We start from the raw sequence: 16,229 nt of genomic DNA, 5'->3' as shown, positions 1-16,229 counted from the left end.
CTAAAATCAAGAGTTATTTAGGAATCAAAAACCCCAGCACATCACAAACCACGGGACATTAAACATAACTAACATATGTCTCCTCAAGGACCTAAAGTGTAAGAAGTGAGCGATGGCCACGATTGACAAAATAAACTCCAAGTGAGAGGACGATTATGTTGAAAATAGGGAAAATTACTTCACGGCTGAGACCCACTGGATTAAAAAAAGATGCCTTAAATAATGGAGGATGTAAACAATTTACACATGTGATGTTATTCATTATAGGAGCTCATCACATTAATGCTAATATGAGAAACGGGCCTTCTGATAAACTCTCCACGGTAGCTGTCAGGGCTGAACAATTACTACCGTCCAGATGACATTAAGCGAAAATGACGCGAGGCTCAGCTGTGTCATCACCAGAGACATTTAATCACAGCGCAGTGTGAATAATGAGCACTTTCTTCATGCTTATGGATGTCACCCGGGTGGACAAAATCTTTTCTGTCATCCGTTTGCAGGTCACAAGAATGTCCCCCTTTGAGTCTTCCCACTCGCACATTCCTCTCTCATTGACTGCCCACACACACACACACACACACACACACACACACACACACACACACGGTTCTGCTGGACAGTCCAGCTCCGCGTTCATTCTCAGGGGCCAACATGTCCGTGTCACTGGGGCACAGTATTTAATAGTCTCCGGGCCCACTTTCTTCTCCTAGCTGTGGATTATTGAGCGACAGTTTATCAGATGAGAGAAGGTGGTGCGTCTTTTACCTGTAAACTCAGCCAGATGTTCCTGCTTGAAATAGTTTTTTTCACGTAAGGACCCACTATAAGATAAATAGCACCCCTCATGTATGTCCCAATGGAATGATTTGACATAAAACATTTTTCACACTTGTTGTTATGTAAATGTAATACATAACAATGGAAGGTATATGAATATATATTTTTTTAAACAGCATTATGTGAAGCCCTCAATTCTTTGGCCAAGCCAGAAAGCTAGTGGGCAGTGATGTGAACAGCCTCCCTATCTGCTCACAGCTCTGCACGGCCTCCGCTGTGGGCTGCTGGTGCCATTGTTTTGATTCCTCTCTGGGACAGTAGCCATCGGTGACTCACCATCAAGCCCCTTTTTCATCTTCAGTGCGTTTCCTCTTGTTTTTCCAGATACAGTTGAAATAGCCGGGGTTGTTGTCTCAAAGTTTCCTGGACCTGTTTACGGTCAGGAACCATTTGTTTAAAAGTAAGCGTGGGGATTTTATATCATAAGAGTGTGTGTGAACAGGGGTCAATTTTGCACTGATGCAAAGCGAAATCCCCGAACAATACAAGGCCCGGCCTGTCAGTATGAGACAGGGACTGAAGCAAACTCGTAGAGGGTGGAAGAGAAACGTCAGCAGTTACAGCCACAGCTGCCATTCAGATGAAAATGGATAATAGCTTTGCCCAAATGCGCTTATGTTTGGTCTCTTTTCAAATCACAATGAATTCCTCGGTCTCATCAGCGCACACTGCAGTCAGTGTGAGACGGATAGATGGACGTAGATGGAAATGTATGAAGAAGAAGAAAAGAAGGAGAAGGAGAATAGCCGACAAACCGCAGAGTGACTAGACAGACGCACAAAGTTCCTCCTTTCACCTAAACGTCCACAAAATAGTAATGTCACAACCTGCGGCGTCTACTTTCAAAGTCGTCATTCGCACCTTAACGTATCGTTTGTATGAATAAGAATTATGCGCGTGTGTGTCTGTTTGTGGGGGGCTCATTGTAACCACAGATGAGTCACTTCTACCTTCTCGGGTTAAGAGTGAGGGCCTTTGAGGTGGAATGAGTATGGGCCACTGCTGAATATTTTTAACTGCGTCAGAAAAAAAGAAGCAACTCACAGCGTGACGCCGGCCTCTGTACTGATTGACACCCACTGTGGCTTCATTTTCAATGTTTTTTGTGAGTCGTCCTCAGAACAGAGAATTTCAGCTAAATGTAATCTTTGTGTTTTCTGGGAACGTGGTACAGTATCTTTGGTCCGTCCTCTCTTTTCCTTGCATTGGAAAAAAAACACACAAAAAAAACAGTGAGTCAACATCCTCTCTCCTTTTGGGCAAACACCGGAGAGTACGACATTCTCCGCAGCCCAGGCGCGCTCTGCTCTGCAGACTTCAGACAGACACGCTGTCTTCATTTGCTCTGAGGTGGTGGGAGGTGACGAGTACTGTTGGCAGTACTCGCCTGTTGGCAGTACTCGCCTCTTGGTAGTATTCGCCTGTTGACAGTACTCTTTGGTCGGTGGGGACGTTGTATTTGCACGACGTACCCTGGGAGAAAAAATAAACCCTGTTCGGAACAGAGTGATCCGTACCACTTCCTGTCTGGAGACAGGAAGGAGTTACTGTAGTCCTCTTACTTTCAAACCCGGTGTGGACGTCTGATGGCCTACAGGTTATTATTTGTTTATTGAATTAAAAATTAAATGTTTGTGGTGTGTTTATGTGAAAAAGGTGATGCCTTTCTAAAAATATTTGCTGTTTCAGTTTCTAGTAAAATGTTTCGACCTAAACACACACTGTGTTTGAAGATATAACCCTATGACGCTTCCTGCCATTGTATTTGAGGACTTTCTCTTTTTTCGTCACACTAGCGGTTGTCAGAGGTTTCATACAACAACATTACATTACGTTTTCTCAGAAACTGTTTTTGTCACAAATAGGGCCTACAGAAGCATTCTCAGTACCACATTCTGTCTGTAACTGGAATGGTGATATAGTCAAAAATTGGGTAACAGGAGGGCAAAAGAGTCAATAATAATCTCTGTTTATGTTCACTTTTTCCATTGGATTCAAAACTCTGCTACCAGTCTCATTTTAGCAAGTTAGAACACATTAGCTACATAGCAATTATAGCTGCAATTTGATGTGATAAAATAAAATAAAAACAGTAAATAGTGGATTAAGTTCCCTTCCTGGTACAGACTTGTGTTTACTCTCCCTCTGTGTTGTGAGTGTGTGTGTGTGTTTGTGTGTGTGTGGATCAGAGAGGAAGCGACTAAACGTTGGCAGGTGGTTCCTTATCTTACTTTGTGCTGTCATCATAAAACAAAACCCCTTTTAGTAACAGAACTTCCAGTGGTACACCATATGTACTCCGCTGTGTGGCTAATACGTCTCAAATCCCTACAAATCAAAGAAAAGTCAGACATTAAGTTTAAGCTAAAGTTCAATCCAGATTTTTATCCTAATCTAACGTATTTCTGAAGCTTTCATGAGCAAGACATGAGAGAGATAAACGCAGAAGTTGATCCAAACACAGTCACATGTGTAGTAGCATTAATTCTACAACTACTAAGCCTACAAATGAGTCATTCCTTCATTCAAGCCTAACCGATACTTGTGTATCGGTGTTTTCTGTGTTAATGTCAAAGCTAAACCGTCATGACAGTCTGACATATGAGCAGCACAGGGAAATAAAACCACAGGCTAGTCAATGACAGAGGAATTCACACCCGTCACTCGCTTAAACAGGAAATAAATACGCTGTTAGAAACGGAGAGAGGTAACATCTGTATATGCATGTGTGTGTGTGTGTGTGTGTGTGTGTGTGTGTGGGCAGTGGCGTCATTTAAGTCTTATTTTGTAAGTGGAGAAAGCATGAATAGATATGATAAATAGAATGTGTTGCTACAGTAACTTTGTTAGTGTTAATGTAAGTTTTGGACGCTTCATTTCTTTTTAAATTTAAAACTGTTTTTATTTTATTGCAATATAGCTTTTTATTAAAAAGTAAATTAATAAGAAGTTAATTGAGAAAACATATTTTAGAACCTCAAATATATTATTTAATGTGTTAACTGTTATTTTTATACCTTAATGAGTCTTCTTGATCGAGCACCATGCATGTCGAATTGATCTTTTGGATCCTGCAGCTCTTGGAGACTTGTCGTGAATCGTATTTAGGATGGTTGATAAAATAAAAATCTGTCCAACCCTTAAATAAAAGGCATTGACTGCGTAACTGAGACGTCCATAGCAAGCTGCTGGGTGGAAATTATAAGCAGCAATGTCAATGAAGTGGCTGTAAAAGACACCAGGAGACAATAAGACCTTTAACGTATCAGATCCCTGCTGCTGCTGCTGCTGGGAAACACACAACAGGCAGAATCTTTATCTCAGATACACACTATGAAGAGCATGAGGATGTTGTTTCACTCATGTCATGCTGAACAGTGCTAAACTCTCTCTTTTATGAACATTTTTCGAAGTAAGGGGTATTTTTTACCTGTAACCTTTGACCCCTCATCATGTCGTTAACCCTCACCTGTTGTCTCTCGAGGCAGGTGTTTTTCGCCTGTGGTCTCTCTGTGTCATTTTACTGCACGTTAACTGTGCTCTCTCTCTCTTTGTCAAACACACACAGTGATAATCGCCTGCGTGCCATGCTGTCTTTTTTTGACCGTTGTGTTCTCTTATCTTGGATTTCCGTCACATTTGTCGACCACATCCCGTGACTTGACAGCCCGTTCTGACTCCCACATCACAATCAGATGCAACAGGCTCCAAGTGCCCCACAGGCCTCTGTCGCTTTGAGACACCGAAACCATTTCAGTAATATTTCAGAGTCAAACGGGAAAGTTTTTGGTGGTTTTGGCTGGTGTCCTTTCCCCCGTGCATGTGTTTTAAGATGCTGCAAGTCTGAAGGCATCAAGTCGCTTCCTTATTTTTAACATCTGCACCATTCCTTTGACCAGGGCCACAACGGCCCGTCAGAAACTATGACGCACGCCGTGTTTGAGAAAGAGCACTCTGGTCTGAGCTGTTTCACCACAGAGGCTCGACTGCGTCCTGCAGGCCCTTCCGCTTCCTCTTTCCTATTGCTGTTCCTTTAACACCACAGACCAGCGGCAGCAGGGACAGTTTTTGAGTTTTCCGTTACGTTCACCATTTCCTAACGTTTTACACAATACAAGTAATTATTTGAAGCAATGGTCTCCCTTTTCACTAAATAAAGGTGCTCTCTTTTTTCTGCCATGAGTTTATTTTTTGCCGCAGTATTTGCTTTTAGACACCAGTTTGTCTTTTTATTGATCCTATTGTTTTAAGAACACACCTTTAAAAAAATGTAACCTAAACGATGGAGAGAAAATGATTCTGTTCAAATTTCCAGATATTCTGGTCACAGTAAGACCCATTTAGGAACTAAAATCGGTAATTATACTTGGAATAATGAGAGAGAACAGCACATTCTTTGTAAAATAGTGGTGTTTTAACAGTAAGGCAACATCAACAAATGTGCAACAGCATTATTGGCTAGTCATCCCCCTATGCTAACTGCCCACTGGCTTGATGCTGACCCCCTTTGTTAGGTCATTGTCTCTGTTAAATGGCCCTTTAACTAATTGTTTTTAGTGTACCATCATCTTGAATAATCATCCCCTCGTTATGCATTCTGCCCCGTCGCTCTAAACCCACGTTTTCAAGCACCGGCAAACTCGCATAACAATCCCTCGTGTCACCCCCTCCCTGCTCGTCCTTAACGTGCCCACAACAGTCGGAGGGCTCCGCTCAAACACATGGCCGCATACCATCGCTCACCATCGTCAACAGTGCTAATGCATCTGTGAATGTGCAGCATAGAGGACAAAAGAGATCCACGCCGGAGAGGGTGACCGCCGTGACCTCACGGGTCAGCTGGGAGCCAGGTTTGAAAGGACTCTGACCAACCCCCGCCACACACACACAAACAGAGTGAGCGCTTGGACTACTGAAGTCACCATGGGAATATGGGAGCGTGGAAGAGAAGGAATCAGCATTCGTTTGCAGGAGCTGAAAGAAAACGGTTGTGTTTGGAATTTTGGGTCATGCCTGTTCGCCGCACATTCCTGTGTCACGGACGAAACAACAGCCTCCCTTCTGGATACCTCACGCCACAAAAAGCCTTGAAGCGTCCGAGACCAGACAACCGCCTCCAGAACTCGAGCGATAACATTCTTCAAAAACGGAGAGTTGTGGAGCCTTGAAGGCTCGCTATATTTAAAAGTATCACATGGAGTAGGAAGCATTTCCACTGGGGGGAAATTACAAACAGATTGTGGGAATTGTAGCTGCCAAACTTACATTAGCGCTCAGATTTTTAGGGGGAAAGACAAACTGTTGTGGCTTGTGGAATAAAATAGCTTTTCTTGCAAGTTCTACACAAAACAACAAGAGTAGGAAGATGACATAATTTATTTTCTGGAACCTTGACTTCAACAAGACAAAAACAGAATCAATATGAATAAACTAAAGTAGATATCACGGTTGTCTCTAACTAAATGTTGCATAAAAATTATAACGTGTCATTTACTCGGCTGTCAAAACAAAAATTGCATTGGGTAAAAACGGAGAAATCTTTTTCATTTTGTACAGTGACATGTTAAAAATAAATAAATAACTTAAAAAACTAAAAAGGAAAACAAAGGTTATTTACAGCTTGGAAACCTCGAGGGCCACAGAACATGTGGCCACGTGATCATTTGGTCGAACGTGGAGATGTGCGACCGCACAGCCATTAACTTTGGTCTCTCTACAATCTTCTCTTTTTTCTTCTTTGGTAACTTAAGTGGACAGTCGCTGGTGCTTCAAGTCTCTGGGTCTGCGGCGTTCAGCGCTTACAGTTTGCTCTCCTCCTCCTCTAGCGGTCGGTTCAACCCGGGGATGAACTTGAGGAGGCGCCTGCGGAAGCTTTTCTGTTTGGGCTTCCGCTGCAGCGAGCTGAACCCCCCCTGCTTCTCCCCCGAGGGGGTCGACTGCGATTGAGACCCCCTCATGTAGCTGCGAGTGCTGGCGCTGCGGGTCAGCTGAGTCTTGGCGGCGGCGAAGAGCTCGCTGGCCGGCCGCAGGCGTTGCTGCTGCCTCTGCGGCGGCTTCTGCTCTTTATTCTTGTCTGCGGCGCCGGTCGAGTCCGCCGGGTACAGGCAGGTCTGGTAGAGCGGGTCGTCCTCGGTGGCCGTGCTGAGGAAGCTGGCGCTGCTGCTGGTGCTGCCGGTGCAGCGCAGGGCCCTCTGAGCGGCGGGGCTGGGAGTGCCGAAGCTGCCGTACATCCCCGCCGACTCCAGGGACTCGTAGACCGCAGCGTCGCTGAGCACTATGCCTTCGGGAGAGAAGGGCACGGTGAGGATGGTGGACACGTGTTCTACAGGCATGCAGGGAAGTATTCAAACAGCTGAATGTTTGTCAGCTAGTTCAAAATGTAAATCATTGTTGCTTTTATGCAAGAGCATGGCAGATCAGCAGTGACACAGAGTGGGTTGAGATCACAAAAAGGACATTTCACTAATAAAAGACGTACCATGAACGAGCCTCTGCTCCTGCACCATCAACGACCGATATTCATCCCATTTCTCATGGAGAGTTTGCTACAAAAAGGAAGTGAGAAATAGGTCAATGATTGACAACCAAACCACAACAAACTATCAAAAGGTACATCTACCACAAAGTAACTTGTGTACAGTTAGAAACGATACTGCAGGGGTTTGTACAAGTTAGTTAAAACTAAAATCGCTCAACAGTTTACAGCTCATGTATAACAGACACTTAAAAAGTAATCAGTGAGGACACCGCTTTTCCTTCACGAGCTACCACTTGTGAAATACACAATACAGATCATTTTGAAATGTTATATTCACAAGAATAAATCACTACCCAGTGAAGTGGGCCTGTAAAAACTATAATGTTTATTTAGCGGTCGAAATAAATAAAAAAAATTGTGTAACCTTTTGGTAAAACAATTTGAGGAAACTATATGCAGAAACATAAATTCTACATTTTTATTTTCCCTGAAGCGCACACGTTCCCAGAAAAGCAAGTCAACTAAATGCAGTCCCCCCCCCCCACCCCCCCCCCCTGTAGTAACATGGACCGCACCATTAAGTGATGAATACAGTTTGTTCCTGCGTGTTGGGCAGCAGGTCAGTCTTTAAACCGTTGGATTACTCCCTCGGAGAGAGCGGCTCTCTCACACTGGTGGATTAGAGCGGCACAGCTGCCGTAATCTCTGGGGGGGAAAGCCGGCAGCTTTTTAACAGCCATGGGTTTGAGAATGTCCGCTGCCATCAGTGAACTGCTGATGCAACAGGTGGTGGTGTGGGGGGGGGGAGACAGGTGCGAAGGGAGGGGGTGTCATATCTAGTATGTAACATGCGTGTGTGTGTGTGTGTGTGTGTGTGGTGGACGGACACAAACAGGCCGACTCGCCGTCGACAAAAAAAGCCGCTGCAGCACCGGTGGAAAGAAGAAACCGCTCACCTTCAGAAACTGCAGCCGGGCTTCCAGTTCCGCTTTTCGGATCGTGTCGCTGTAAACCGTCTCCAGCCTTTAAGCGTGAGACCAGAAGACAATGGAGTTATTCAGCGTTATGGGGAAGCACTTATTAAAGCAACAACGTCGGAAAAGAGCAATAAAAATAAATGAAAAAAAAACATATGAAAAGGGTCTTTTCATGAGAGGCGGGAACGGGCTGGTGTCAAACAGTTTACAAGGGAGGGGGTTGGGGAAGGAACAGATACAATTTCCACTCGAGACACTTTAAGTGAACCAAATGCTTTGAGTTACACGAGTGGGTGACCGGTTTATAGAGCTCGTTTTCACCCCAACAGTTTACACAGACCCCAGTTGTGAGGGTAATTTGATGATGTCAGTCTATAAAACTGTGCCCACTGAGCCCCTCTGACGCGGTTCACCTCACATTTTCAGCAGCGGCTCTCGAGACGCCGCTAATTTTCCTTTTAATCTTTTACGAGGAGGATATGGAAGTGCGGTTCAGATTAAACACGCTCGGCACTCATCAGAGATGCTCAAGATACTTCAGCTGTGGATGACAATTTTTTAACGGAGTAAAATTTGGCATTTATATTTTTTAACTCTTGGCTTTTAAGCTGCCAGAAGGCTCGATTAAGGACTGCTGGGCGTTTGGTTGAACAGCTTCTGAACGCGACTCCTCCAAAACCTTTCCCGTCGGGGATTAAGGGAGTCTGTGTCTGGCTGTTTCAATAGCTTTCTGAAACAGAAAATTGACACCTTCCTCACACAAGACCAGTGCCAGCGTTTGAACTTTTCCTACAGAGCCGCCCATTCCTCTCACAATAATATCCGGCACTTTTCATGTGACCGACAGTGGGAGGGAGGGTCTGAAAACGTGGCGCCTTTTTCCCCCAATATCTCTCGTGCCTCTTCGTGCTGACCTGCTTTTAAACTTGCTCGTGTCGGTTCCTATAAATACTTCTGCCTTTTGAGGCAAAAGTCTGTGAAATGTCAATTTCCCACAGCCTGAGGCAACATTTTCCAATTGCTAACTTTGACTAAGCAACAACCCATAACACAAACATATGCAAATTAGCAAACACATAAAATCACTTAGATATCTTTTGGTTATATGATATAAAAAGGTATACGTTATTAAACCATTGGTTCTCAGTCAAAATAATGAACTCCTACACATGTAAAGTGACTTAAATTTGTATTAACCATCATTAAAAGTGAGAACTTCTAATTTGATTAATAGAACAATATCTCGGACATTAGACCCCTCTCTGTTTTGCGTCCCCTCTTTCTCTCTTTTTCCTGTTAGGACACGTCCCTCTTGTAATTTACATGATGTTTTCCCTTTTGCATTAACCTTTCTAACCACCTAGTCAGCCGCACAACACTCTTCTTTGTCTCTGCTTGACGATCAAATCACTTGCACTAGAATAAATGAAACACGTCCATTAATGAGGTGAAACCTGAAAGCTCTACAATGTGGTTTTTTTTCATCGGTGTACCTGAGTGTGTGTCCGCACGCCCGGATGAGCTGAACAATCTCCTTGTGCCGAAATCCCTCCACGGTGGCCTCGTTCACACTCGAGATGGTATCCCCTGAACACACACACACACACACACACATGCACTTTAATCAACTGCGGCTTGAATTAATGAGAGCAGCAGCCAACTGAGGCTTGTTTGATTCCAAATGAAACCTCGACACACGTGCAACACAAATGCGGAGGCGGCGCGTTAATGGAGTGAAGCCGACTTCAAGGCGCTGAAGCCATATTTGTTTCCTTTATTTCTGAGGCTCTCATTGCTCCACGTCGGACTCGTTAGATGTGGTTTGGACTCTCTAGCGTGACAGGAGCCTCCACCACGGTTCAGCACAAAAGCCCATTTTCCTCTTTTCAAAAGCCACCGCCTATTGTGCATCACGCGATCGTCACTGTGTCCGCCGGGAGACACGGGGAACAATAGAGCGAGCATGTGAGGAATGTATGGAAGTGAAACTGAAGTGACATACGCCAGTTAGATGAGGGGAAGGAGGCTGAGGAGCACCTTACTTCTTCTTTGGCTCGCTGACGGAAGCAGTAAGGCTGGGAGCGGCTGACGGAGCGGCTGACGGAGCGGTCACGAGTTTTTAAACTGACTTACGTTATCCACGGGCCTTATTTGGTCTGTGGCATTTAAAAAACAAATCCATTCGAGAAAGCCACTGGCTTTGAGACAAGAGAGCTTCTCCTCATCTCACGTCACAAAAATGCAATTTTACTTTTAAAAATTACTGTCACTCATTTGTTTCTATCTTTGAGTTTCTTTCTTATTTAAATGATGCACATATGGAAAAATTCATGATTGCCAGTTAAACGAACACTTCCTTTCAAACTGGCATTTGGGAGGTTGTCTGTGCTCCACTATCTCTCGCACGTGGGCGCGAGGAGCTTGTAAATATGCGTCTTTGTTGAATGGAAAATGAGGAGGCAAACAGTCGTGTTTGTACTTCCCTATAGCAGATGGCCAAAAAGACGCGTGTTCTTTTGTTGACGTATGTAGAGGCGTATTGGCTGCCAGAAATAAAAAGAGGGCAAGACACACACACACACACACACACAAAAAGCTCCTAACACACTCACTTCCCCTCAGGACTATAACGAATGTTGCTCGGGCCTAAAATAAGTCCATAAGAGAGAAACACAAACTCACCAACTTTGAGTCCTGCCTGCTGGGCCGGGCTGTCATCGTGCACCTTGCAAACGAACGTGCACATCTCAACAGAGTTCTGGTCTTGATGGTGCAGCCCGTAAGTCTGAAATAGACGGAAACAAACTATTGAAAAAGACTTCCCTCTACTTGATGTGCCGGTATTGTCTCACACAATGCGATTGATGTCAACAGTTTCGAAATAATGTGGCCATACACGACACCAGGCCGATGAACCGACGAATGACGAAGAGAGGAAGCCGTGACGGACGGAGCAGGAAAGCAGATCTTATCTCAACATGCAGCGGCGTGGCTTGAGGTTGAGGGAACTGTAGTGGTTCATGAATATCATCTGAATGCAGTTTGGTTGTGGTCAAAGATGGGGTCAAACACTCTATTGTGTCATGAAACATAGGCAGTACAACTCAAAGTTCAGCCTCATAAACACAGATCGTTGTTGAAAGCTAACCAGATATCACCTTCCTTAATATGCAGCTAATATTTGGTTGTCTTAGAAACCTTTTGTTGTTACTTCCCCATGTATTTGCACGCTCTTGCTAGTATTGGTGTGCCTCGTCTCTGTGCAGAAGGTCAGCGCTCTGCAGGCCACAGAGAGATTTCCCCTTTTCACGCGACCATCGGTCAGCCAATTCGCAATTGGAACTGTCGAGTTCCGTCCCTCAAAGGCGGTCGTTGTAACCCGGACGAGTGTCTTTTATGAAACATTTGCAATGATTGCGATCCCTGCGGCTCAATTTCCTCTCAGCTGCCTGGAAGATAAACAAAACCAGGCAAATATCATTTGAAAGCAAATAAAGAATTTGCATGCTGGAAGCCCAACTCCACATTGGTGCTAAAATAACCGGCACCCAGGGAAACGCGCGATTTAAACTCATGTTACTCCTTCTCTGCTGCACGTCCAACCGGCCCTCGTGATCTCACGTCCTCCTGGCGGCAGGAAGGGCGGGAACCTCCGTCCAAACCGTAAATAGAACAATACGACTCTTCCTCCGCGCAGTTCTCCCCTCACAGACACTCAAACACGGAACATCGCTGCTCAACCCGTGTTCGAAAGCTATTTAAAGAAATCCGTCTGCATGACAGAGTGAACGTTGCGAAGCGGCGCCGCTTCGATGCTACGGAGGGAGGATGCGGTCGGGCAAGTGCAGCGGGAGAGCGCAGCAGGTATGGCGCTGGAAGCCTGTGAGCAAACCGCACCGCTTCAAATACAGACGCTTGGAGAAAAAAACAACAACAACATATCTTCCCTCCAGTCATGGGACCAACATTAACACAGCTATTTGACTGATGCATGACCTTTCACCCGTGTCAAAGCAGGCAAATGCCGGGATTAAGAGATTTACATATTATGGTACAAGTTACAGCATCTGCCGACAGATGTGGACGATCAGGGGAATCCGGTTAAAAAATCACTGGAGAGGCAAACAACCCTTCTGGTGGATATTGCTATTGATCCTCCTACCTGGATCTCGAAACCAAACGACTCCTCTTCATTTTTCTCCAGGACCACCACCTTTCTGAAACAGGATAGAGACAATAAATCATTTCTTCAAGCAAAAAATACTTTTTTTAAGATGAGGCATTGCTGAAACAACTAATTTAGAGTAAAGAGAAGGAAAAAAAGACTAATAAATAAATGCATGAACTAAGCCCACCCATCGGCTTTCTAGGCCCATGATATTGATGTTAAAAGACTAATTTATGAAACCGCATTTTTGTAAATAAAGACAACGTCAGGATGAACAGGCTGTTTACGTCCAGCTCTTCACTCCTCTCTTCCATATCTAAACTGCACAGGACTTCTTCTGTGAAGCGGAATCCGGACGTCACAGCTACACGTACATTACGACGGCCCCAACGGGGCAGCAAAACACATGAAAATTCATGACGACCCTCAAAAGAATATCATGCCTAACAATGTTGTGGCGTGTTTGAATGTGGGCCTTTCACTGAGACGAGGCGGCTCACTAAAAAACGCTCAATGAGTTGATCTTGGTGAATTTTATTGGGATACTGATGTAAACTTTTTTGGCTCTATTTTTTAAACTTCTCTACTACGTGACATGAGAGGATATTCATAAGTGATCATGTAAGAAAAAAAACACCGGATGTTGGACAAATTAACAAATATTTTGTTGCTCATCAACATGTTAGTGGATGTGATTCTACTACGCTTTATTTATCTTTAGACATTTAGGCACTTTTTGAGGAACGCATCATAATTCTTTGGGCCAGGAGAATGTTGAGACAAAATATTCACCCATGGCTACTTGTGATCATTTTTAGGAGGAAGTCTTGAGGCGGAATCATATGGAGCTTAATGTTAGATGCCAGTGAGAGGATGAAGAAGATTTGTACCTTTGTGGTTCTGGAGTCAGTGTTAAAGGTTTCCACTTCTGCAACCCGCCACCCTGCGAAGAGAAAAACGAAACAACACATGAAGCGTGTCAGACACCTGCGTTACTCATGAGGGTTTCCCCCCCCGGACATTTCCAGGACACACCTTCCGTACACATCAGTGCATCAACCGCTTCATCGGTTCCTCAAAGCCATTGAGGCCTTGAAGGCCTTGAATGAAGGTTTAGAAACATCAGAGGAGAAAACCAGAAATGCGCGCCTGGCCGCTGTTTACTTCTCACAGTCACCACATCTTAAGAGCATCTAAACGTCGCCTCAATTTCGCGCTAAATCTGCTGCCTCCAGGCACTCGAACTGTTGACCCGTGTGAAACTTCAGGTCGCCTCGGAGCAGTTAGTACAGATTCCCGCCTATTTAAGAAACAATTAAGACACACTTGGGTTAAAATAACCACCACAATGACGGCATTGAGTGAAAAGTCAGCAGTGGGTCTGGACTCGGCCCTACCTGACGGTAAAAATAAGGACGGTACCCGTCCAGAAGGCTCCACTAAATCACTTACAATCAATCCTCGTCTGTTCCAACTCGATTATTTTCAAATGCTGCCCCGTATAAAAGGCCGCTGTGTGCTACAGTCTCTCGGCGCAGTAAAATGTTGCTTTCTTTATGTCCCAACACTCGCAGAATTGTCCCGCTCCCTTCTGAATGAGGGCATTTATTACTCTCTGAGGCCGACGGGGGTGGCTGGAGCAGGATCTCTGTGGAAGTGTTTGCACAATGCACTGTTGTAGCCCTTCCCTCCAGCCACTGCACACACCACGTATGCATGCATGTGTGTTTGTGGGTAACGATGCCTCTCCTCACTGTACACAGGGACACAAGTCTGTTGTAAACTGGTTTCCAAACGGGATGCCAGAAACACCAAAGGAGGTAAAGTTACAGAATTGAATACAGCTTTATCAGGCACACAATAGCCAGGAGAATGAGCCAGTTGACCCACAAGAAATGCAAGCCAATGTTATGCAACAGCGGCTGGAGCTGGTGTCATTCTGGATCATCGTCAGTTCCTACACTTCATTATTCAATTATGGATTCATCAATTAAGGCTTCCTTAAAGCTATCAGGTTAAAACTTTGGTTTATCTTGGATGAACCATACGCTCTTATTTTGAAATAAAGGCAACATGCATAAATGATGATTGGTTAAAAATACAAACCTTTATAATAATAGTTTTTTAATTTGAATATTGGGTTTTTGTGCTAATACCAGTGTTGTATATTGGTGGTATTAGTAGCACTAAATAACAATATTTACAACAAAAGTTTCTCATTTACCTACATGTGATTAATCTCCAAAATCCTATTATTGTAAATATATTTCATCACTCATCACAGGGAAAGGACCCACTAGTCTGTGAATTAACCTGAATTGGTTTTAAAATCCTCCTCATTTTAATCTGTACTCATATGAAGTACCTGAACCATCATTAATCAATTTCAGTGGGTGGTCCACACTTGCCCCTGGATGGGCTACCGTTGACCTTTCAGTGAAGATGACCTCTGTGAACCTGCACAGCCTCCCAAAAGGGAGGGATGGAATGATTGTGGTGACAAATAAAATAATCATGGGGGATTTCTGCATAATCCTAAATACCTTCATGAGTGGGTTGAAATCTGTCTGACTCACTATTGTGGTGGGGAAATAAAAAACAGAACTGGATTTAAAATAAAATAAACGGATACTTTTCATACTTTGTTTATGCAAGGAGACCTACGGATTTATGATGAACTTATATATGACGGTTTTCAAAAATGATAACACTGACTTACACATATTTTTTGCACTTTGCAAAATAAGCAATTTATTTGACTTATTTCAGAGAGTAAAAAACTCATAACTCGAAAAGACTATTTCATCTTAAAAGTGACATTTGGCAGCTTTTAACTGAACCAATAACTCGCGACTACTCAAAGCCACATGAGGGACACACTCGATTGTTCCACGCGCTCGTTTACCTTTTTGAAGTTCCTGGGCAGCGTCCCTCCAGAGTAAGCCAAAGTCTTGTGGTTGTAAACCTCCAAGGAGTTTGTCGGTAAGACAACAGTCCTGCAACTGTCTGACTTTGACGAGGGGAAATAAATGTCGCTGTCTTGAGATGCGGTTCCGCTCTCTGGCTCGCTAGAGTTCACCTTCTTCAGCCTCCTGAACGTCATGTTGAGCTCATATAACCAAAAAAAAGTTGTTGTTTTTTTTAAAAAGGTGACGAAAGCGTTGCGGAAAAAAATGATTATACAAAATATTAATAAAAATATCTTGTCCTCAGAGAAAGGAAAGAAAAGAAAAAGAAGCCCCCCCCCACTCCGAGCCTTGAAAGATGCTGACCGAGTTGTGGGCTTCAACGTGGAGCCAACAAACTACACTTTAGACTGGAGAGTTCCTCGTGAAGAGGCTGGGGGCGGGGGCTTTTGTTGTGAAGGACGCGGGTGAGTGCCAATAGGGATGTTGACGCGCATCCGTCTCTGCTGCCTTCAGGTGCGCCTCGGACGATTCGGTTTTCCATTTCGGGAAGTGTTTTGGTTTTGGGGTTCGCAGGCTGCTGTAAAATCCGGCGGAAAGTAGTGGTTTATATCCAAGAAATTGGGGGTTAAAATCAAGAAGGAATAGAGTACGCGAAGTTATAGTATAGCAGAAATATCATTAGTAATCACTTTAGTCATTATTAATTCGGGTCATTGATTAGTCGTTTAAATTATACCTTTTTCAAGCACACATGCCAAATATGTACAGGTCCCACCTTCTTAAACGTAAGAATGTAATGATGTAAGTGACTTTACTCAACTGGAAGATATTCATAGGATTTTTTAACCCAAAGGGGA

The 16,229-nt window shown here is 44.1% G+C and overlaps 1 protein-coding gene across 1 annotated transcript; it reads right to left on the bottom strand.

The window, feature by feature from the left end:
• Window positions 1-6,198: 6,198 nt before the first annotated feature.
• On the bottom strand, window positions 6,199-16,180 carry tamalin (trafficking regulator and scaffold protein tamalin). The gene is made up of 8 exons (XM_040193489.2): window positions 15,369-16,180; window positions 13,354-13,406; window positions 12,458-12,512; window positions 10,978-11,080; window positions 9,789-9,882; window positions 8,275-8,341; window positions 7,319-7,385; window positions 6,199-7,120 (listed from the first exon to the last, which is right to left on the bottom strand). Exons 1-8 carry the CDS (start codon window positions 15,564-15,566, stop codon window positions 6,639-6,641), a joined length of 1,119 nt encoding a protein of 372 aa, XP_040049423.2. The 5' UTR covers window positions 15,567-16,180; the 3' UTR covers window positions 6,199-6,638.
• Window positions 16,181-16,229: the final 49 nt, after the last annotated feature.

Source organism: Gasterosteus aculeatus, chromosome 2 (genome assembly GCF_964276395.1).
Source record: "Gasterosteus aculeatus chromosome 2, fGasAcu3.hap1.1, whole genome shotgun sequence".
Taxonomy (NCBI): Eukaryota; Metazoa; Chordata; class Actinopteri; order Perciformes; family Gasterosteidae; genus Gasterosteus; species Gasterosteus aculeatus.
The sequence above is the reverse complement of the archived record's forward strand: the minus strand, read 5'-3'. Positions and strand labels throughout refer to the sequence as shown.